The sequence below is a fragment of the Sinohyriopsis cumingii genome, chromosome 13 (genome assembly GCF_028554795.1).
Source record: "Sinohyriopsis cumingii isolate HCF-2022 chromosome 13, ASM2855479v2, whole genome shotgun sequence".
NCBI classification, from domain to species: domain Eukaryota; kingdom Metazoa; phylum Mollusca; class Bivalvia; order Unionida; family Unionidae; genus Sinohyriopsis; species Sinohyriopsis cumingii.
Window position 1 is genome coordinate 53248304 of NC_142973.1, and position 23251 is coordinate 53271554.

The 23251-nt window shown below is 34.8% G+C and overlaps 1 protein-coding gene across 1 annotated transcript in view; it reads left to right on the forward strand.

Annotated features, from left to right (window-relative positions):
• LOC149785564 (uncharacterized) overlaps positions 1 to 23251 on the forward strand; it is a 79247-nt gene that overhangs the window by 11313 nt on the left and 44683 nt on the right. The window contains exons 4-19 of the mRNA XM_089979912.1: positions 929 to 1127; positions 2966 to 3179; positions 5901 to 6074; positions 6613 to 6958; positions 8969 to 9263; positions 11748 to 11874; positions 12543 to 12773; positions 13549 to 13761; positions 14111 to 14385; positions 15737 to 15893; positions 16763 to 16978; positions 18650 to 18803; positions 19213 to 19484; positions 21663 to 21857; positions 22352 to 22487; positions 23071 to 23105. Of these exons, the coding sequence (XP_089836038.1) occupies positions 929 to 1127; positions 2966 to 3179; positions 5901 to 6074; positions 6613 to 6958; positions 8969 to 9263; positions 11748 to 11874; positions 12543 to 12773; positions 13549 to 13761; positions 14111 to 14385; positions 15737 to 15893; positions 16763 to 16978; positions 18650 to 18803; positions 19213 to 19484; positions 21663 to 21857; positions 22352 to 22487; positions 23071 to 23105 (3239 nt within the window). The remainder of the gene's footprint in view (positions 1 to 928; positions 1128 to 2965; positions 3180 to 5900; positions 6075 to 6612; positions 6959 to 8968; positions 9264 to 11747; positions 11875 to 12542; positions 12774 to 13548; positions 13762 to 14110; positions 14386 to 15736; positions 15894 to 16762; positions 16979 to 18649; positions 18804 to 19212; positions 19485 to 21662; positions 21858 to 22351; positions 22488 to 23070; positions 23106 to 23251) is intronic.

Consider the following 23251-nt stretch of genomic DNA (forward strand, 5'->3'; position numbering starts at 1 on the left):
ATCGGCTGGTCAAGTAATAGCATTTCACGTTTAAGCTACTGCAGAAAGGAACCTGGAAATTCAAGTTATCGGTAAATATGTTGCAATGTTAATCTGAAGCTTTAGTAAATTCAAAAGGAAACAGCATTTCTTTAAGGTTTGCATATAGGGATGAAAAGCTGGACTTTGAATTAACAAATAAAGGATAGTTATTTTTATGGCTTTTTCCAGAGGCCTGCTCGTGGCGAAAGGGAAGTCGATGTTTCCCTGGAAACTGTTCAAACACTACAACTGCAAGTTGTATTTGTGTGTATGGATTCTCTGGACCGGACTGTGATCAAAGTACTCTCTCTCTCTCTCTCTCTCTCTCTCTCTCTCTCTCTCTCTCTCTCTCGCTCTCTCTCTTCCTATCCGACAATGTTTTGTGACGGATGCGTGCTAATGAAAATAGCTCTAGATTAGAGAAGGAGAATGTGACAAAATATATTTGGAAAGATTTTGCTGTCAAAACGTGTTTCTTAAAGTTTAATAATCTGTACATTCAAGTTTACAGGAAAAAATTACCCGGAATTACTGATTATCACGAAGCGTCATAACATTTGGGAGATGAGCGGAATGGTCGTTTTGATTGATTAAGTCACCACTAGTACCTTTTTTATGTACTCTGTTAGTTTTAATCTCACTTTCCGGATGGTTTTATAGATCGACTTTGGTCTAGATGCACTAGATACCAATTTACGCTACTAGACAGAAACAGTCCATTTGATAGGTTATCAAACGAAATTCCAATTAATTGCACATATTTTTGTGCCTGTATCCTCCTATGATAGTTTGATAGTGGTTATATTTTATAGTTGCTTTTTTACCTAAAATTCTGATGAAATATAGAGAATGTGGTCATCATTTTTTTGTGTGTGAGCGATGCATGAGATATGTCTTTTGTTTCCAGTAACAAACAAAAGCGATATTCCGGATAAATTCTTGAAGCTAATTGACGGCCTAGAGATAGTGGAAGCTCCACCAAACAGGACAGGAGGTGAAGGACAAGCTACAACATGGACCAACATGAAACCTCGTAACGCTCTGAAAGCTAATTTGATTCTAATTGGGGTTTTCAATCCAGAATTACTCAAATACGGAAAGCCACAGTATGTCCAAGATGCCGTTGTCGGTATTATTTACGGAAAAGTACAGTTAGAACTTTATAGAGGTGCATCTTCCCTCTCTCTCTCTCTCTCTCTCTCTCTCTCTCTCTCTCAAAAGGGAGGAAGTCGAAAGAGTGAAGTGTCTGTACATAGAACTTTATAGAGGTGCATCTTCCCTCTCTCTCTCTCTCTCTCTCTCTCTCTCTCAAAAGGGAGGAAGTCGAAAGAGTGAAGCGTCTGTACATAGTTAGAACTTTATAGAGGTGCATCTTCCTTCTCTCTCTCTCTCTTTCTCTCTCTCTCTCTCTCTCTCTCAAAAGGGAGGAAGTCGAAAGAGTGAAGTGTCTGTACATAGTGCTTTAGGCATCATCGTAATCACACATGTACCTATGAATTGCATATACACTTATACTGTGGTGGGTCTTTTGTGACCACTAGGTACGGGAAAGAAAATGATCCAAAACTGTATTAGAACAAATTATAAAGTTAAGAAAAGTGTCAAGAGGACTACAAACACAGGTTAAAAAATTGTATCTGGAAATATAGATGCTTATGTGAAAAAGGCACTTGTGGAGGAAGCTAACAAGGCGCTGATTTTGCATGTGGAGTGGGACAAACAACATCAGCAGTTAGTGCGTTTTCTCTTCACAGAGTCATCTATTTTACCCACAGTTATCTGTAAAGTGTAATCCTCGAGAGGAATCTGATTAAACATTTTCTGATAGGAAGGTTAAAAAAAACTTATAATTTTAATCGAAATGATATACTCCTCCAATTGAAGCATGACTGGTACCAACACAACCTCAATATTCAGTAGCTTTTTAAGGTGTATGCCTATTTTACTTGTATACTTGTATAGTTAATTTCGACATGGACTCCAGAGGAGTAGGGTTTCATTCTATTATGATGGGAGATGCACTTGCTTCAAGTGTCTACGTATTAGGTTTCACAATATATTTCCCTGCACCAAATCCCGACAACAGAAGAAATGAGATTCACCAAATTTACGCACAAGAGAAAGGTAAAATCAGTCTAGAAATAAAGGTAACTATATAACGAAAACAAAATTTGATGGTTCAATTATATGTCCCACTGTTTCTTTTTCAAACAAAGTATTTTCACGATTTAGTAACACTTATTTCTATAAGTTGCCTAGTTGTTGGATATTTCTCTCTCTCTCTCTCTGTCTCTGTCTCTCTCTCTCTCTCAATGAGAAAAGCTTATTTACATGCATTTCCCTGTTTACTTAGGGGGAAATAAAATTTCGGTGCCTTACGTACATGAATGTAACCCTGGAGTCAATGATCCAAAACCGACGAACTTCGCATGCGAGAGAAACTTCACTTTAAACGACTGGCCGACCTTTATTCACCAAGACCGGTAGGAATGTCTTACTATCAATTGATTCTTTCCCTCGAGGTTTGGGGATGTTTTATTTATCCACTAAAATATCCCAAATGGAACAGATGAATGACCGAAACACCAAACTATGATGGTTAACACCGCCAATGAAAGATTGAAAGAACATAAAATAAGAAGATAAGATACGAATTCTTTATTTCAGACTACATAGTCCATACATCTGAATTAAAATATAGATATAAGGTAAAATCATTGTAAACATAAAAGAACATATATATATATATATATATATATATATATATATATATATATATATATATATATATATATATATATATATATATATATATATATCATAGTACAAGTATACAGATACTATATAATTATTTTAATCGAAATTCGTGCAATGTTTGTTTAGTTCTTGGAGAGGAAAGAAGGTACATGTGTTGTTATTTTCAAAACATAAGTTTTCTTTTCAGGATTCAGTTTACAGTAACAGCCAAAAATGGTGGTCGTGTGACTATTACAAATGTTGACCGCGAACCGGAGATGGAACATTACCTACTGCATGGACTGGAGACACAGTATAACTTTGATGTTGTCTTCGACTACAAGGAACCCACCCATTGCACGGAGGGTCGTGAAAATTTATGTACCAAAGAGTCTTTGATTGTTCCAGACGTGACAAATATTGTGCGTAATGTATCATATTTCGATGTTAAATTAAATAGCTAAAGAAATACAGTAAAACATGGACAAGTCAAAGATCAATTACTCTCATACCCGGTATCAGTGGAACACATTGTTCAGTACCATGGTAAATCAATTCCTTGCCTGCGATCTCAAAGAGAGTGAACCCACAGAACTTTGAGTTTTCAAAGTCTGGAGTAGGTGTTACAACGCGTAAAAAATTTGGGGTCAATGTTTTCAGTGAACCAAAAATACAAATGTTCGGTCTCGAGTGGACATTAGATAAGATAATACAATAAATGTGTTTTGTACAAGGGGTATTTAAAAAATTCTTAATATTAGTGTGTTGCAAAAACAAGGTTCTTTTTAGTGAACAGTACGTCAGTGTATCCTCTCAAAGTACTCTCCATGCACATGTACACACTTTCTCAGTCTGATTATAAAAATATTAAATGACATTTTGTATTCACCTTTTGATATTTTCTTCATACACTGGAAAACTTGATTTACCAACGCGTGGCGGATTTCAAATCGATTGATAACTGGATTCAGACAAAATCATTTGGAGTTAAATCAGGGTAGAATGGAGGTAGTGGATTCCGTACTTCCTCAGGAAGTCTGTCTGAAGTAGATGGACACGCCGGATACGGCTACACGGACGGTTAATTCAGTAGTGTTCCACAGCATTTAAAAAAAATATGCCAACATAAGTATGTTCAGTGACAATAGCAGAGTCAGGCACAGTTACCTGTATGACCAAGCCAATTAGGAAACAATGCGGATAAACTATCTTGACAATCCGACTACATCAAGCTATTTGTGATATATTAGTTTTGCCCGATCCAAACTTTATTATTTCCTCTTTAATCGCGTTGAGAGACATAAATCAATGTTTCATCACTTGTGACAATCCCATTCAAATGTCTCTGGTAACTCCTTTAATATTTGTTGAGTGTTTGTGCATTTCAAACCATGTCTGTTTTTGATCTGCCGTCAACCAATTGAGTACCCATCTTGTGCAAACGTTTTTTAAAATAATTCATAAAAATACTAAAAACATCTGACGAATTAATGCTCTTGACAACGTAAGTGTGTATATAGCATTTAATAAATTTCCCCCTTCACAGCAACCACTTTTCGCTCAACAATCGAAGATAACGGTCTTCCAGAATGTAGGTCATCTTCACTGGATTCTTGACCATCTTTAAACTAATGAAATCACCTCAGAATTATCGGATATGACAGAGAATTACATCTGTAAACTTCAGCCAAGCCGACATTCATATCTGTCAATGAGTACATTAAAAGTGTCCAGATTTTACAGCATGTTCATTTCAGAGTTACAGAAGTGTTCTTCTTCTACGAAATTTTAACGTCACTATCATTTTCCTGTCTTCAGTCATATATATGCATATATCTACATGCGTCTGACGCCATACACGTGCATCTACAGATAATTTTATAAAATGTTAAATTGTGTATCGATCGACATAAAATTTGTTAATAGGTTCAAAGAAAGTTATAACAAAATATTCAGAACTTTTCAAATACCCCTCGTATGCTGACGTAATTTCTCTAACTCCCTTCCACCACTATTAAATACACAAATTATCTGCACAAGTAAAAATTACTTGAATGAAGATATTAAAGAGATATGTTTATTATTTTCTTTTAGGTTTTCTGAATACATTTACATCAACGAAGAATGTTTATAAAGAAATCGACTATATCATAGAGACCGTAATTAAATTTAGATCGGGTGCAATTATCGTTTCTGTCATTGAACTTGAAACAAAGTTAGGTTTAATAATCATGATTGTATTATTAAGAAAATGGAAATAATTTTAACAACCTTAAAATAAATCAGAGAAAAGGCTTTTACAGAATCACGCTAGCAAAGTACACGTCTGATTGAATGTATAATGCCGTATTGTAGTTTTTGTCTTCAATGTTTTCGTAAAATAATAGAAGGGTCAGAGAGAGAGTGAGATGAATTATAAAGAAATTGTGGATGATATATAGTAAACTTGCCTATTTCAAGATATGCCCACTTAACGATTAATATCGATTCCGGGTTATGTATTATATTTTGCTGAATTCAAATTACCTGAAACCTGATAATATACAGCCAGCAATAATTTATGTCTAAAAAAAATAAAGTCCTATATTTCGTCGAGGAAGTAATAAAATTAAGGTTTTAAATAATTTTATTAAGACATGGATGTAAAAGAAAACAAAGAAGAACAACAAACAAACGAAATAAAAAGAATACTGAGGCAATTGTGTTTATTGAATAGCAAGACAAAAGTTTGTAGAGAAGTAATTGCAAAATTATTAATAACATACACCTATAAACGTATGTGGCTAAGTGATATCGTTTGAAAATCATTCAGTACTTATAGATTTCAAGTGTTAGGAATATACTTACATCAAGTCAGTGTTTTTGAAATGCAATCGTCTATGACATAGTGATCACCATTAAGTTTAGATCCCATGAAAATAATCGTTCCCATCATGCTTCAAGTATAAATACGATCTCTATGAATTATGATCATTTTATTACACGTAAATACGTTTACAAACATTACAATATATCAGATAAAACATTTCTACAGATTCCGTCCACGAATCATTCTTCTGTATGATGCCCTATCATACTTATACCGTCATAAATGTGTTCTTCTCTTTAAGGCTATACTAATAGTAAGTTTCAATTTTTTTCAGTCATCTTTAAAAGTTACATGGGATGGATGGCATGACACTGATGCAGGGATAGGTAAATATGAAATTGAAGTATTCCAGTTGATACCCGATGGCAAAATCAGCGAGACAACAAAATTAAAGTATGGCGACAAAGTTTTGGGCACTCCTGGACCTTTCAATTCATCAGTATCTGAGGTATGCCTTGGTTAACTCACCAGTTCTCTCCACAGTCTATCCGCATACATTCAAACCTTGAATTTATCTGATAACTTGTAATAATTCAAGACACTGTATACTCATTGTATCGTATTTATTTGGGGTTGGTATATAATTCACTACATTTTTGTGGCAAAGGCAAAGACAATTTTTATTGATGAATTTACAAACAAAAATAAAAGAATTAAGGAGAGGAGTAGTGTTAAATGGAAGTTTTGCCTGGAACTATACAAAGAAAGCCTGTAAATAGATATAGTAAGACTTTCTGATGGTGTGGGCGAAATCAGATGTAGTTGAACTATATCACTGCTAAAGCTGTAAAATGCTTTAGCCCTGACATGATGTCTTTTAATACCACTACAACATGAAATTTAACACTTAGTACATTTTACATACATCAGACTTTTTCAGTCGTGTTTTACATGGTATTGTTTATATAAAAAAGAGTACGACAAATTGCATGATGTAGTGAAAGTTCTATTTTTGTTGTAAATTATTTTTTTAAAATAAATTGCAGGCAAATATCTCCCTAGGACCTGTGGGAGTATATGCTGTCCTGTTGATAGCAGTTGACAGGGCGGGCAATAAAAAATCAACAAGACGTATTTTAATCTTCGATAACATTTCTGTTGTTGAAAAAATGAACAACCCTTTAAAAGTGACATCGGCCTCAAAAGAGACTAAGTATGAATGGATAACAAAGTCGTGTCAATCAGTTCATGTAGAATGGTACAATCGTTTCGCAAATAAAAAGCACGAAGGGAACGGATGGCTGAATTCGGTGGAGAAAGTGTATAATGTTGATAGCGTCCTTGACGACAACGAAGGAGAAAGACAAATAAATAGAAAAGATAATGTTCACGGTATATATATATATATATATATATATATATATATATATATATATATATATATATATATATATATAATTGTCACTGTGTTAGCAGGATATCTTGCATGCTTTCGAGATGATAAGTTTTTAAGTAAGTATCAATTTGGAAATTTTAGATAGAAAGCTAGATGGACATATATGTAGATATATATACACCTTGTATAGTTAATCAAAGTACACCTTGTTACATCATTATCTTTTTATTCCAATTTACGCGGATGGTCGCACCTTGGATTATTTATTTTACAAACGGTTGCTATTCCGATCCGAACACAAAATAAATACGCAGGTTGCACATCTTTATACTATTTTCTTCTGAATTTGTTTCATTTTTTCACTTTAGATTCCTCCTGTCATTCAAACATGTAGTTAGTTAATGTTTCTTGTGGATATTGTATCATCTATTTGTTTTGTATTTTGTTTGTCGGTTCAGCCCAATTTAAAACTTAAGTCAAAACTGTGAGAATCTTGTGTAACTACGTGTGCGTGTGTGTGTTCAAGTTTCGTAATAACTATTATCGTTCTAGCAAAGATTTTATGAAACCGAGTTGATAATTAGATATCAATTTGGGAATTTTTAGACTATGTTTAGAGATAGATAGGTATATCTAGTATTGTTAATCAGATAACTTATTTCTTATTGCGCCATTCAATTATAATCAAAATCCTACAGGTTGTTCGTACCTGCAGAATTTTGTGCAAATTTGGGAATTTGGTATTTTATATATATTTAGTAATTTGGTTCTCCGTACGGATAATGCGTCTTTACGAGGATCATCGCTGATTTTATTATTGTACATAAGCTGTTGCTATTCTGTCCCTAACATAAAATAGAAAATCTAGTTTGGATACTGTTTTTAATATCATATTTTTCATTTTTTAACTCTTTTTCCGCAGATTTCCCATGTCACTTAAACATGTAAATGGTTCAAGTTTCCTATCACCTTTCGTGGTTTCTTATGTTCGTGTTCTATTATGTTCCTTTGCAAGCTGTATCGCCCCCAAAATGATAAGCTTGATTACCTCATACAAATATTCGGAAACTATGTGCTGTTGTGGTGGGCTTATCTTCATTTTTCAACACGTAATAGACTATATGATAAGTTATATACGGCAGCCAGTATATAGGGGCCCCGAGTGACCGAGTGGTCTAAAGCGCTCTCCGTCGCGAATCACTGCCATCTCACCTCTGTCTGCGTGGGTTCGAGTCTCGGGCTCGGCAAATGTGGATATGTGAGAAAGCTTGCCGGTAGCTTCTCGTTGGTGGGTGGTTTTTTCCGGGGTTTTCCCGGTTCTTCCTCCACCAATAATCTTGGCCGCCATGTATAGCCTATCTTGTGCTGAAAAATGGCGTTAAACCTTATAACAACAACAGCAGCAGCAGTCAGTATATATGATGCAGGTAGAACGCGGAAAAAAACCGGAAAGAACCACCGAAACATGGGAAGCAACTGGCAAGCTTTCTCCAACACCTACATTACATACGGTATATATATATATATATATATATATATATATATATATATATATATATATACCGTTGTCGCGTGGAATTCAGTCTCGGGCTCGGCTGATGTAATGTAGGTGTTGGAGAAAGCTTGCCAGTTGCTTATATATATATATATATATATATATATATATATATATATATATATATATATATATATATACAAATACAATCACATTTTTGTCTGCGTGTATGTTGATTTTATGAATCATGTGCAATACCTATTACTTAATTATGGCATGGATAAGCATGTTTCATGGATATTTGATCAATTTGTCAAATATTTTTTTAGATAGATAAAGTTAAATGAATTAAGGCGAAATAAGTGTGTGGAAAAATATACCCTTCCTATATAGTATATGTGTTTCGTACCATTTCGACAACCCAGATGTTACCCTATGCATTTGATTGTCATGTTTTACATTATTATGACCTAAATCACTCATTATAGTATAGTATCCTGTTTTCTTAAAGGTATTGTTCGCTTTGATGTCGGTTACGAGACAATCTATGAGAGCAACATCAAATACATTACTTTTAAGAGTATACCGGATATACATTTTGAAAGCGCGGACCTGAAAGAAGACATAATTGATGGGAAACGGCTGGTGATTCACGTGCGTGCCTACGACATAATGGGTAAATTTTCCGAAGATACTGTAAATGTCACAATTGACACAAGTCCACCTGTTATTGAGAATCTCTGGTTGACACGGGGAGATCGTGTTAACATCAGCGTGTCCAGTGTGAGGGAATTCACCAACTTAACGTAAGTTATCAACCACTTGAAAAAAGCTATGTACTCCTTCTGGTTATCATAGACACTGTACACACGTATAGAAATAGAATATTGAAATGTGTCTACATGACTATGTAATCATCATGTTTAAAATCCATTTTGTGTCAAATTAAACAAGTTATATATTTTTCCTACATCCTCTCAATCTAAATGTTTTAGTACAAAATTTACGCTACAATGTCCCTATAATTCGTGAATACTAATGAAGAAACGACATATAAAAAGTTTTGTCACTGTTAGGTTAAAAAAGGTTTGAATTTTAAAGCGGTGGTAAAAAGGATCAAGTTAGAATACATAGTGGTTAAATCGAATTGGGATACCAAGCCAAATTGGTTCCCTTGATAAGAAGCAATTTTGTTAGCCCTTAAAAGGGATGCTATTTTCCAGCAGGTTTGTAAAAGTGTGTCGGCTGAACTCTTCGTCACATAGTTTCTCAGCAGTCCGGGATTACTTGTATCGCCGAGTAGGGGGTGTCTCTAGCCCATGAAATGCGCTAAGAAGTCAGCGGCTTCTATGAGGGTTGACATCGGATATTGGGTTTAAGCATCATTGTAGTTGTTGTAGAGTACTTCCCTACCATGGTGCAATTGCTGTGGCAAAAGTTTTCTTGTTCTGAGTGATCTACAGGCCACACAATTGACAGCCTGGATGTATTCCTCAGGTTGAGTTGGGTCTACAGCTGCTTCATGTAAACCGAGTGAGTGTAGTCGCATTATATCTGGATCACTATCTTCCTCGATTTTAACTAATTTTACTTTTGTCGCTCCTCACCCGGATTTCTTTGTTTCAGCTTCCCTTTGTGCAGCACGTTGGGGTGAACGTGAAATCCGCGCTGTATTTAGAATTAATTGGGTATCGCTGAACACTTGCTCAGTGCTGACATGCTGGTGTGGTAGGAGTAGATGTTGCAAATTTCGGTGGTGATGGTGTCCTACTCTTAGGTGGGCTGGCAACAACGCTTGCAAAAGTTACAGTTGGTTGCTGCTGTTGTTTGGTTTTTGCCAGGTCGTAGTCTGGTCTTGCCTGGGCAGTCGAAGTCTTGAGTCCGGCCCCTATAGTTGGTGTATCTCTAGATCAGGGGTGGGCAAACTACGGCCCGCGAGCCGCATGCGGCCCGCCAAGGGCTTTCATGCGGCCCGCCAAGGGTTTTCATGCGCCCTAGGAACAAGTCATCATTCGCACTGACTCTGTTTATGTTACTCTATTTATCAAATAAGTGTGCTTTTTTTGAAGTTTAAGTTTAAGTTTTCAAATATTAATAACATTTTAACAACTGAAAATTAATTATGATGTTATTTAGAAAACTTTTGTTTTTGCTATTTCAAATATTAATTATTTTACTTAATGAACTATGCGGCCCGCGACAAGGTATAAATTTGTGTATGCGGCACTTGCACTGGAAAGTTTGCCCACCTCTGCTCTAGATGATACAGCTGGCTCAGTCGACTGCTTAAGTTTATTGACTGTTATGTTCGAAATAGATGTCCGGGGCAACTGGGGTTACATTGGCTCCCTTTGTTTCCTCCACCTCTTCGACTCTTGGGCCTAGTCTTCTTTTCTTGAGTGTCGTTTTCCCAAATTAAGAGCAATGTAGTGCGATTCGCTTGCGCTTTTAAGCTCCAACCAGATGCTACCACACGGCCGAGTCCCTTGAGCGCATTTAATGCTGGAGCTGGGATTAAATCCACCGCTAGCTCCATTAATTATGTGTGTTGCTTACTGCTCTATTCGCTGCAGACTGAGTCATATATCTGTGATATGGCATATGGCATCTATAATCTATGGCTCAAATGTCAAAACTCAACGGACTGGGCCGCTGTGTTATGCCCCACGATCTTTCCATACCAACAAGACTTTGGCAATAGTGATTTCCCACTCGGTAGCATTAAATACTCATAACGGTCAAGAGAAAGAAAACTGTACACAAAAACAGCTGACAACCCTACATAGCAGCTGCAGGGCCATAACGTTGAAACCTTTGAATTTCCCACCCGATAACCACATATACATTTGCTGGGATAAAAATACATATCTATACGTGCAACTGGCATGAGATTCAGGAATCATCCTTGTCCACGTGGATTTAGCACCAGGTACATAACTTTGAAAATATTGAGACCCTCACATCAATATATATATATATATATATATATATATATATATATATATATATATATATATATATATATATACCCATTTGCCCCTGTGTCAGTCGTTACTCTCTCTCAAGAAAGGGTATGACAGTGATACTCCTTTAACAAACACAGAATTCCATTTTGAATATGTTGCATATGGATGTTTAGCAGTTAAATTTTATCGACAAAGTCAACAATTATGTAAATTCTCTTGTGTCCTATAAGTACTGATGTTGTGTAGTTCTTGTGGTCTCTTTTGTGATATGAAAATATTAAATCATGAAAGTGATTAAATTATAAAATCGTTCATTTACTGTAGGATCGAGTGGCTGGCCTATGACTTTCACAGTGGGATCGATTATGTCCGGTGGAGGCTGTACGATAATTATACGGGTCACACGATTGTACATGGGCTGAATCATTTGTCTCCTCAAGGTGAAACAGCGGTAAATTCACGCAACTCTCCTCCCCCCCCCACCTCATTAAACGTGTTTCTCTAAGTAATAAAAGTAATTTAGGTTCAAACTTCCGCTATATTCAGACAAGAAACAGTTTGGTTCTATGAATCGTGCTGATTCTCTTCCTAATGAACTTGAGAATTTCCTGAATAGCATTCACTGAAGTAAACATGCGATTTTGTACTACTGACCTAGTTTTCTATACCGAAAAGACTGACAGGAAAGGCGGGAACCATAATAACTATATTCTGGGCTTATTTTTCCCGCCGTTCTTCATCTTGCGAGCTTCTACTGGGCGAGTTCTGCTAAGACGATTTTTTTAAAACCATAGACCTTTAGTCTTTTTAAGTTTGCTTGCTTTTTGGTGTCAATCTAATGTTGGTCCCTGAGATCTTTTACTCGATTTTACTCAATATGTGACCAAGCCATCATTTCTACAAAAATATTGCAATGGCAACAGTTGCAACATGGTGAAAATCAATAAATGAAGAGAAATGACATCACACTAACTGGTATGATAACCATGATATGAATATCATCTAAGATGGTTTTTTCAGATTAACTCTTAAATGTGCGAAGTGATTAAAAGTTTATAAGAAATAACATATGAATATTATCTTTGAAAGTTATAAATTACAGTCTGATGGATATTCCAGGACAGGGAGGAATGTCAGACAAAGTATATGAACTACAGCCGAGGAACTGACTGTTACTGTACTCCTTTCAATGGATGCTATCACAGGCATTTTGTTTTGAAACCTCACGTGTCGGTGGTTGAAGACCAAGGACTGAGGCCAGACAAAGATAAGGGAGTCCATGACTCAGATTACTTCTTTGAGGTGGAGGTGGAAAATACCGCTGAACTCAAAACAACCATGGCGATAAAGGTAAATGTAATTGGAACATCTTACTGTTGAAAATTTCCTGCTAATGTACACGTCATTTTTTACTAATATGAATATGTTCAAGAAACTATATGTATTGCAGTTAATTGCAATTAACTCTGAGTAGCCAGTAAGTGTTTCTTTTTAAAACAATATTCATTGTAAATGTTGAAAGGCTATTTAGAATATGTATAGTTCTGAAGAATTACTTAAAAAAGACGGGTTCGAACCCTGGCTGAGTCATACCAAAGACTTATAAAAATGGTACTAACAGCTGCCTCGCTAGGTGCTCAGCATTAAGAGGTTAGTGTTAGGACTTGTCAACTTGGTATCTGTCAAGATAATGTGACTGGGTGAGACGTCATGTCACACGTATGCGGCATGGTGCCCTCGTGCTAGACATCAATATAAACTGCCACACTGCAGACATCGTAGCGATATGGCTACAAAAAATGTTAAAGCTTCGTTCAAACTCCAAATCACACACACACTGACACACACACACACACACACACACACACACACACACACTTAACAAAGAAACTAGTATAGTATGTAATATTTAGTATCGATAATCAAGGTTCTTGTCCAATGTCGCATCGTTATTTTTTGACAATGTGTTACTACCTGAAGTAGATTGGCTTCTCACTGAGATGTTTTAAAATCCATAGAAATGTACATTTATATACAAAACATATCCTTGTAGTCTTCTGAAGAATGGTACACTTGTAGACGGCATCGATTTTCTTTTCTCTTTCAATGCTGTCCATATACACAGGTAACAATTGACACATCTCCCCCTCACGAAGGGTCTGTACATGAAGGATTTCCTGAACAGCTAGAACTGGACTTCCAGCAATCAAGAGTCATACACGCATACTGGGACGGCTTCTTCGACAAAGAGAGTGGGGTGTTTTTCTACAGATACGGGTTTTCTGATAAGTGTCTGTCAGCAGATTATTTTGTCCTGGACTACAAGAAAGATGGAATGGTATGACATATTTTCTGAGACAAATTTTCGGCATTTGTTAATCATTATTCAATCAAAACAGTTTGGTTGCGTACAATTTTGGTTCACCTTAATTCAGGTATCTGAGCGCAAAGACTTGTACATAAAAAGTATCGAATGCGAATAAAAATATAGTACATAAATAGGAGAATTAATTTCAGTTGAGAACACATTGTATTGTTGGTAAATTATTCTGTGGAACATGAATGTAAAATATAGACGTTGAGAAAACATATAGAATATTGTCTGAAAATTGTTTTTCGCTTTCGATATTTAAATATTGTCTTTCCATATCAATATGTGTGTTCTTTATTCTTTCATTACTTTCGAGATGATAGAAACATATTCTACCACTGCTGTTTTCAATGCATCCTCGGAGGGCACATATTTCCTGACCGTTGCAGCTTATAACCATGCCCTAGAGCCATCAAAACCCGTCTGTTCAGACGGCGTATCGATAGACACTTCTCTTCCAGAAGTGAATGAAGTTTGGGTAGAACACGTGCGCATCAGAGGCGGTTTGGTGAAAGATGTCAACGATACTGTATGGTTTTTAGATGAGAACAGAAATCTGTATAAAGTGAGGGACACAAGTGAATCTTGCCGGTGAGAGTTCATTAATTCTTACATAAAACTGCCTGCGTAGTATCGTTAGACAAAGGGTATCAGTTTGGCCGTATCCCTGTATCAATATCAAATTTCACGCGGTATTGATACCCTGATGTGTTGTTTTGCTCATCCTTTCTCTGGCTGCACCCAAAACAAATGACTCTGCACTTTCTAATCACGTGTGTGCATTCCCATTACCTTATGCAATCCTGCAGGAGATAAATTTGCGGAGTTGAGAAATGACACGTGTTATTGTGTTGTTATTATTATCACATAATTCATTAAAAGCGATACAAATAGTGATGCACACACTGGCAATTATTTTTCAACTGTTCTCCTTAACAGTAAACGGTGATTATTCTTATTTGCTTTTAAAGAATGTGAGCAGTCTCGTGTAATTATCTGGCTCAAATCTGGTATTTTCTTTACTCCCTGAAAATCATATTATACGGAACTATGCGGTGGCAATTTCTCAATTAATCTTAGAAGTTGTATTTCTTATTTCAGCTGTTAGAAAGCATACGCCATCCGAATAAGTATTACATAAAGTTCACGTACTGGATCGATGCTTTCATTATTGGGCACTTTAAATTGCACTTGAAATATTTTAAAGATGTTATGCGTTATTTTTGTTTTATGTAAGAATAGCAATTATACATATATCTTCCTCGGGTGTGATTGAAACCCTCGCCCTTTAGGTTCGGGCTTCAAGGACCCCTCGCGATTCGACGAACGTTGATACCGTAAAAATAAAACAAACACTTATAATTCCTATATTCTTAAGCAGTTTTAAAATTTGGCATTATCTTGTGTTTGCTTGACACAACGGCTCACCTCTTTCTGCAACGATATGGTTAAATACTGTGGTTGATACGTGCCATCATACGTGCGTCCATTTCCAAATCTTCTTCGTGTCACTTAATTGTAGCCAGTTTTATTTTTCAAAGTTGGATAAGTAAAAATACATACCTTTGATGAGCTGCTATATTAAATTTTCTTTATTTTATGCCATATCTATCAACGGTTTGCATGTTGATCACAGAAGGAGGAAAAAGTAGAGTTGTACTCTTATTTTGGAATTTGATTGTAGAAAATATTTTTTTGTGTATTTGTTGAGAAATCGCCCTTCAATACTTTTGAAACAAATCTAATTTAAGACCCCACTGAAAATGTTTCTCGGTGTCAAGGTCTTGCATGAAAACACGGTCATGATCTTACTTTACAAATGCAGTAGGAATAATGTGAACAGAAAACCCAGTCGACTTAAGAAGCAATTATTTATTAATATAAAATAGTTAGAATTTTACAATTTAGTAAATTATAAATGTGTTACATGTCTATATTAAAGGTCCAAAGCTACAAGAAAAACGACAGAAGATTTGTCTTTATACCCAAAAGCGAGAATTAATGCAAGAGAGATCAAAGAAGTTTCGGCAAAGATTGTATGTGATAGGAATAATGGTGTGCCAGACAGTATCACTGGGGTTTTTACGGCTCCAATGCATGTAAGTTCATGGTGTGTTTTTATCTGCATATTAAACAATGTGTGTATTGTGTTTGTTCTCCGTGCATATCACTCTTTACTCGATTGGCATAGTCATTTGTAACAAATATTTTTGCAGTTAAATATTTCTTACACAATGGATAAAACTTTTCGATAATTCTTCTTGGTATCTGCAAAGCAAATCACGCGAGTCATGTATATATGTTATACCGCCTCTTGCAGCAATAGATTAATTTTAATTAGAATCTGATCACACACCCCTTTAAAAGACGATCTTCTAGTTTATTAGGTTGCTCATTAATCAGTATTCCTACCAATATCAGTATATACCCGCCTCCAAAATAATCATACAAAGTCAGTGTTAAAATGCATGGACAATTTTAAACGAGGCCAACCAAAACGTTTGATCCAATGTAATTCGAATTCAACGTCGCTCACTATGATGTGACAATGAAAGAGCCACGTATTAAAAAGTGTGTACTGACCTGCACTGGTAACGAATACACTATCATTCAAAACACAGGGATAAACATACTTTGGAAAAACTATATTGGTATTAAATTTTACAATCAATATTATATTTCTGATCAATAAAGGCGCTTACATAACCACTTTAGTATTCAGAACTATTTTCACACCGTTCAAATATATGCATTTAGAAAATATATATGCAGGCAGAAGTATGCACAAGAATGACAAAACAACGACACCAATAACACTATATTCTCTTACTACTACTAAAAGTACTATTCGTATTTCTACTAATTTTTCAGTATTCCTTTCCTCCCGACAATTTCCATTGCACACATGTAATCTTTCATGTTATTTGCTTTGTTGCAAAATGAAATACTTTTTCGATGCTGAATTTAGTTGCGGATGTCGTGGATGGTGTTTGATGCCAAAAGTGGAATTTTTAATTACTATGTTGGCATTTCCTCTACGGATTCTGTATTTCCTGACCGACTTGAATTCTTCTCAACGAATCAACACGCTCATGTGCATGTCCCGTTTCCAAACATCCATGAAGGTGAACAGTTCTATATATTAATAAAAACAGTATCAAAATCAGCGATGGAAAGCGTGAGGGTAAATACACACATAACTTATGAACTTATAATATAATAGTATAATAGTATACAAAGATAAATAAAAAAAATATATTTGGTAAAATGTTTTGATACAACATGCGACTTTAAATCTTGCTCCTGTTAATATTTGTAACTATGCAATTATCTTAAGTAGTGCCATGATGTCTGTGTGCTAGATTTGCCGTAAACGAAGCATTGATTATTGTGTCACACCATTTTTTTTAACCTTATGGCATAGTTAGAATTATTTGGCAATACTAATCTATACGATACGGGCGACTATTGCAATTAAAGCACGATAAAAACCTCTGAGATTTTCAGATTGTTCCGTTTCGACTGTCTTGTCTTTCAAAATTGATGCAAATCTTCCATCACATATAATCTCCATTTTTTACTATAAAGTTCTCTGAATTTTCAATGTTCACCTTCATTAATTTAGTCATTGTGCTGCTATTCAATACCTAAACGCATATTAAGTGTGAATCATTTTGATTGGTTCATTATTTCTGCGTTTTCTTCGAGTGTTTCTCTATTTTTTCAGCCGTGTTTTCTTAAGTATTTTAATCAAAATCTATCCTACCAACTTAACAGTTGAAGTGATGAATGAACTATTGCTCTTATTGACAAACAATTCAAGTAACAATTCTCCATTAGTTTTATGTGGCATATCAAGTTATTACTAAGAAAGTGACAGTTCTGTTACGACTGTTGTCAAACAACCAGCACAATCATAGATTTATCAAAGTGTACAAGACAGAGGCTAAAGTGTTTGCGTCCCCAGCAAAGGAGTCAAAATATGTTCATAACTTTCTTCAAAATATGTAAATATGCTATCAGTGATCAATCACGTTACAAAAACGTCGTCAGTGAAGACATATTTCCGGCTCCTCAATGAATGCTTTTATGGATTATGAGTTGGAAATTTAAACACTAAGAGTTTTGAAAGTTCCTTTCCAAAATCTCTAAACGAACAATTAAATAATTTATAAATCTAACCCAGAATATAATTTAGAACAAAAAATGTTAGCCATTGGAACACTATCAAACCACAACGAACATGTCATATTCAATAAATCATTGAGGGAAACTTTCCTGTCGTTGTCTACGTTCAAGGGTAATGTAACCAACAACATGTGTTGAAACTAACGTGGCGGACGCTGTTATTTAAAGAACATTTGCCCAACAAATATTTTTTTTTTGTATACGAGAAATGACGTCTTGGTATATACTAAATTAGTCATGTTTTATGCATAGGTAAATTGGTCAAACATTTTCTATCGTTTCAAGTTCGTTTCTAGATAATTAGAGTTGGAAATATAATATCGAGCTACAAATATGAGAGTTATGAAAAAAAAAAAGCTTGAATTGATCAAGTTCCGTATGCAGCTGGAAGCTTTTTGGCATAAGTGATAAGGTAATACTGATTTATTTCAACTGATATAAGTTTCTGCATTAACCTTAATTCAGTAAAGAATGTTGTTTAATCACATACAAATGAGAAAAAAGATGCATAACCTATAGGTTTTCATCATTAGATTAAGACATTGATCAACCTACTGATGGTAAGGTTTTAGCATTAGCAACAGTAATAGACAAATACTTATAGCAAAAAATTATGTTGTGCGCATTATAATAACTCTGTCGATTGTATATATTGAATGCTTTTCAGACATTGGGTCCATTCCTTGTGGACAGCACAAGGCCTAAGTTCAGCGGAGATATAGATGTCACCGTGGCAGATGGTCACCTTATGGCTACTTGGACCGATGGAGCATTTTGGGACGATGAGGATACAGTCCCTCTTCGATATCAAATCGCCATTGGTATTCAGAATACATGATCGCCATTGGTATTCAGAATACATGTCTTTTGAATCTCGGCTGTGTATACAACATTGTTGGGGTAGAAATGTTTTACTTAGACCATTCATAAATAGATAATAAAAAAAGCAAATAAAGGGACATGTTCAGAATTATTTACATGATGAGAATCTGCCAGTTAATAGGTTTATCTTTTATAAAATCATTATGCTTTAGCAGAATAAAAAGTATTGTATACCGTCAACTTTGTTAATGATTTATTAATAATCCACTTTAGCTACAGCATACAGGTAAAGTGATAAACAACCTTAATGTTCACCACTTTTAAGTAAATGTTTCTACATGTAGGAAGCTTTGATTCTAGAATGGAATATACCAGACAAATATGAATATCTGAAAATGTATTTCTTAGGACACTCTGTTCATGGAACCGATGTCTTGCCTTTCACCGATGTTTGGTCAGGGTATCCTTGTCAACCAGCCAACAGGACAATAACATGTGCTTCAGTTCCTATTGTCAAACTTCTATGGCAACTGCACAGTCACCATACCTACTACGTTACAATCAAGGGTGAGAACACAGGCGGCTTGTTCGTGAAGGCGGAAGCTAAACCATATATACATGATATCCAGGTTCCATCGAAAGGAGTTGTGTATGAAATTGACCCGACAATAAATAATCAGGTGCGAATTGAGTATGAGCGTGAAAATCAGTTTATTTAATAATAATAATAATAATAATAATAATAATAATTAATAATAATAATAATAATAATAATTAAAGTCTATCCTTAATTTGTTTTTGCATACCGAATAAACGTTGATCTCTTGCTTGGAATGAATATACACTTTTTAAACATTCTGCTCCATAATAACATATTACTTTCTTCAAAAATTTTACTGTCAAGCTAACGGTTTTTTATTCCATAGGGTCGTTAAGAATCTAGGAAATGCTTACTTGAAAAGAGGTGTCTATGTCGATAGACAAATATCTATTTTCAGTGTTTCAGTTTTAAATTATCCCAAATGTTCCGGCCCTGGCAGATTGTTTTCGAAACTCCAACGCTGGAATGAGTTATTTTTTTATATAAAAAAAACCTCTTTTCAAATCAGTTCTTCGATTCTAACATAACGGAACAATATCTGGCCTGTTTACACTTAATGGACTCTTGAACATGTCTCGATTTAGTGTGATAACGATGCAATATTTTATCGTAGTAAGCGTTACTTTTGGTGACAATAGGGGTAAGTTGATACGTTCCACATATACGTTTATAAATCCTTCTCCTCGTAATGAGAAGCTTATAAGAAACACTCACGGTGACAAACTAGTATTGTCTAGCACATATGTTGTCATATTTAGCTGACGTGATTAGAGTATTCAAGCTATTACAGCACTTTTTTCAACCTTCAAACCTTAATAATCTATATTTGTTCATAGACACGTTGTTATGACGAATAAGGAAGGACCACATAGGGTAGCAAAATAAAAGTTACATGCATATTTGTATGAACATGTTTATGAACTCATTATATTTTTAGGTCATTGAGACAGTTTATATTCTATTTTCTTTTTTAGCACTTTTTTCAACTATATGAGCTTAAACTATTTTGTACGAAAAATTTAAGCACAATACAACAAATATCACTGGAGGAAACGAAATGAAATTCGATATGACTATGTCAATGACGTGGTTAGCTTTTCATGCCATTAGAGCAGTTGTTTTAAAGTTATTTGATATTTTTTACTTGTGCTATGTATATCTGATTTAATTTATATTTGATTTAATTTAATTGTGTCTTTGTTGGTTTTAAATTTTTTATTCCATTACATGCTATTGTTATATAACATTACTGGATTTGACATTATCCAGAAATTCAGTTCAGTTTGACCTGACTGTTGTTTGTAAACAAATAACAATAGAAACTTTGTATCTAATGCTGACCTAGTTCCTAACCTCGATCCAGAAATCAGTGAGAGTTGAAGTAAATAACTTATTTTTTTTAATATTCTTTCTCAGAGTAAAATTCATAAAGTGAAATCGAGGCCATACTTGGAGTACGTGACACATAACATGTATCAATTACGTTTTTCCAGTGGATTGACCCACAACCGGGCATCATTTTTGCTCCTTACTTAGATTTAATATTGATGTTTTGAGAAAGAATAGGCATTATGTGCCTTAACACTAGAGAAGTCCATGTGTTTTATGTTGTGACCATTTTGCTTTAGCTAATTATTTTGTTTTCTTGAAATTATTTGGATTCCAAAAGATGTTTTTTTCCTGGAAATACTTGTGCTCTAAATTAATTCTTGGACATTGACAGTTATCGAAATTTACACAGAATTCAAACACTGGAATATTATTTTCTGTGATTCAACAAAGAAATGTTGACACCAGTACGACGCTGACCACAACATACGTCATTGCCTTCATTTTGGATTTCATCGGGATTTGAACTCAGTTTCATTAGGACTTTTTATTACTAGGACTTATATTTTTTAATTCTTGGATTATTCTTGGATTATTTTACGATTTGACTCGTAAAACCGTAAGTTCTTTTTCTCATTTTTACCTTGTTTTGCTGGGGAAATTAATTATTTGTTAAATTTTACAAAGCTTGTAATCTTCACTCTTTTCTTGTTGCGTTTTGTAAGAACCTAAACGTAACACTTGGACTTGTATGTTTCCAAGAAGGGAGCAAGCATGCACTGTAATGAGAGGTGAAATGGGTGTCTACTAAAATATTTGTTTGAGTTTAGTACTATTTTACTTGTTTATCACGTAAAGAGCTTCTTTCTTGTGGAAGAAATGTTTATCGCATACATGTTCACTCCTTTATCTCCAAATACATTTTCAGCTTCAAGACATAGAAGATATCGACTTCCAGAAAAGTATATCATCGATATCTGCCAAATGGTACGGGTTTTTACACCCTCATTTGGAAGTGACGTTCACATTTTGTATTAGCACAAACATCGTGCTTTTACATTGCGAGGACGTTGGTAATACAACTATACACACGCTGACATCTCTACCACTGGAACATTTTAAGGTATGTAGATTCACCTTTCAATAAAGGTTGCAATATGTACGTACTTTTCCATGGTCTGAAATATGTATTAAGTGTTTTAAATGGTCTGAAATATGTATTATCAACAAGATCGTTCTTATATTATGTTATATTCTTCAAGACAAACAGGAAAAAACAAAAACCATTTGATGTCTATGAAAACTGTAAAACATTCACATCATAATGTAACACTGATGCATGGAATGATGCCAGTTAAGTTAATGCTGGAATGATTCTTAATTACCTATCAGCCATGTTCGAATATTGAACATAATCGAAATAAATAAAAGGCATGTTTGTTTTATTTAAATGTGAATTGTGTGCCGCGGACAACTATATTAAACTTCTTCGTTATTCGCTAAATTCAGATTCCCAGAGTATATATTTTATTCGCCGTATATATATATATATATATATATATATATATATATATATATATATAAGAGTTCACGTGGTGTTGTATATCCTAATTTCAGACATACTTTATCACAATCACCGCCATTACAACAGCGGGGAATACCTCCGTTACCTCGGATGGAGTTACAATCGTCACGGAAGGAGAGGAGTTGACTGGGATACGTGTCATGGATGGTCATTCTTGCAAAAATCAAAGTATTATTTTCGTTTTTACGAAAATGAATTCGGAGAATCCTTATAATTTTGAACTGACGGAGTATCTAACTAAAGTCAGATCTCCAAAGTCCTACGTGAGGTTCTGACAGCAATGGCTTAGAGGTCATAATTGGGGCTTATGTTATTACCAAAATCACTAATTGTATCAGCCATTCAAATGAAGTGTTATACCTAAGCGCTGGGAGATATAGTATGCAAAACACAGACACAGAGAGAACTATTATCTCAACTCAGTTTGGAAAGCACATAAAGCCGTTACATGTTAGCTTTTGTACACAATAAAATGTAATGTTATGGGACATTGTACTCTGTTTAAGAGTTACCATAAGCTAAATATGGCGTTGAATGCTTTTAATTAAATACCTTGCTAAGCAAATGATATAAATGAACGTTTTAAGATTTAACAGCACTATCAACTGTACATTTTGACAAGAAAGCTTATCGAAGTGATAGATTCTGAAAATAAAAGTAAACCATACTCTCTTAACAATGAATGTAAAGGTACAAACATTAATAAAATTCATACTTGAATAATATTTGGCTAGTTTTGCTTATTTTTCAGCAAAGGAAAACGTTACACTTGAACATCACACAGAGGTAAGCCTAGGTAAGACTAATAAGTATTTGTCAAAGGTGATACATATTTTAAATTTCAACGACATTCATAGTTTTAATTTCAACGACATGCATATTTTAAATTTCAGCGACATGCATATTTCAAATTTCAACTACATGCATATTTT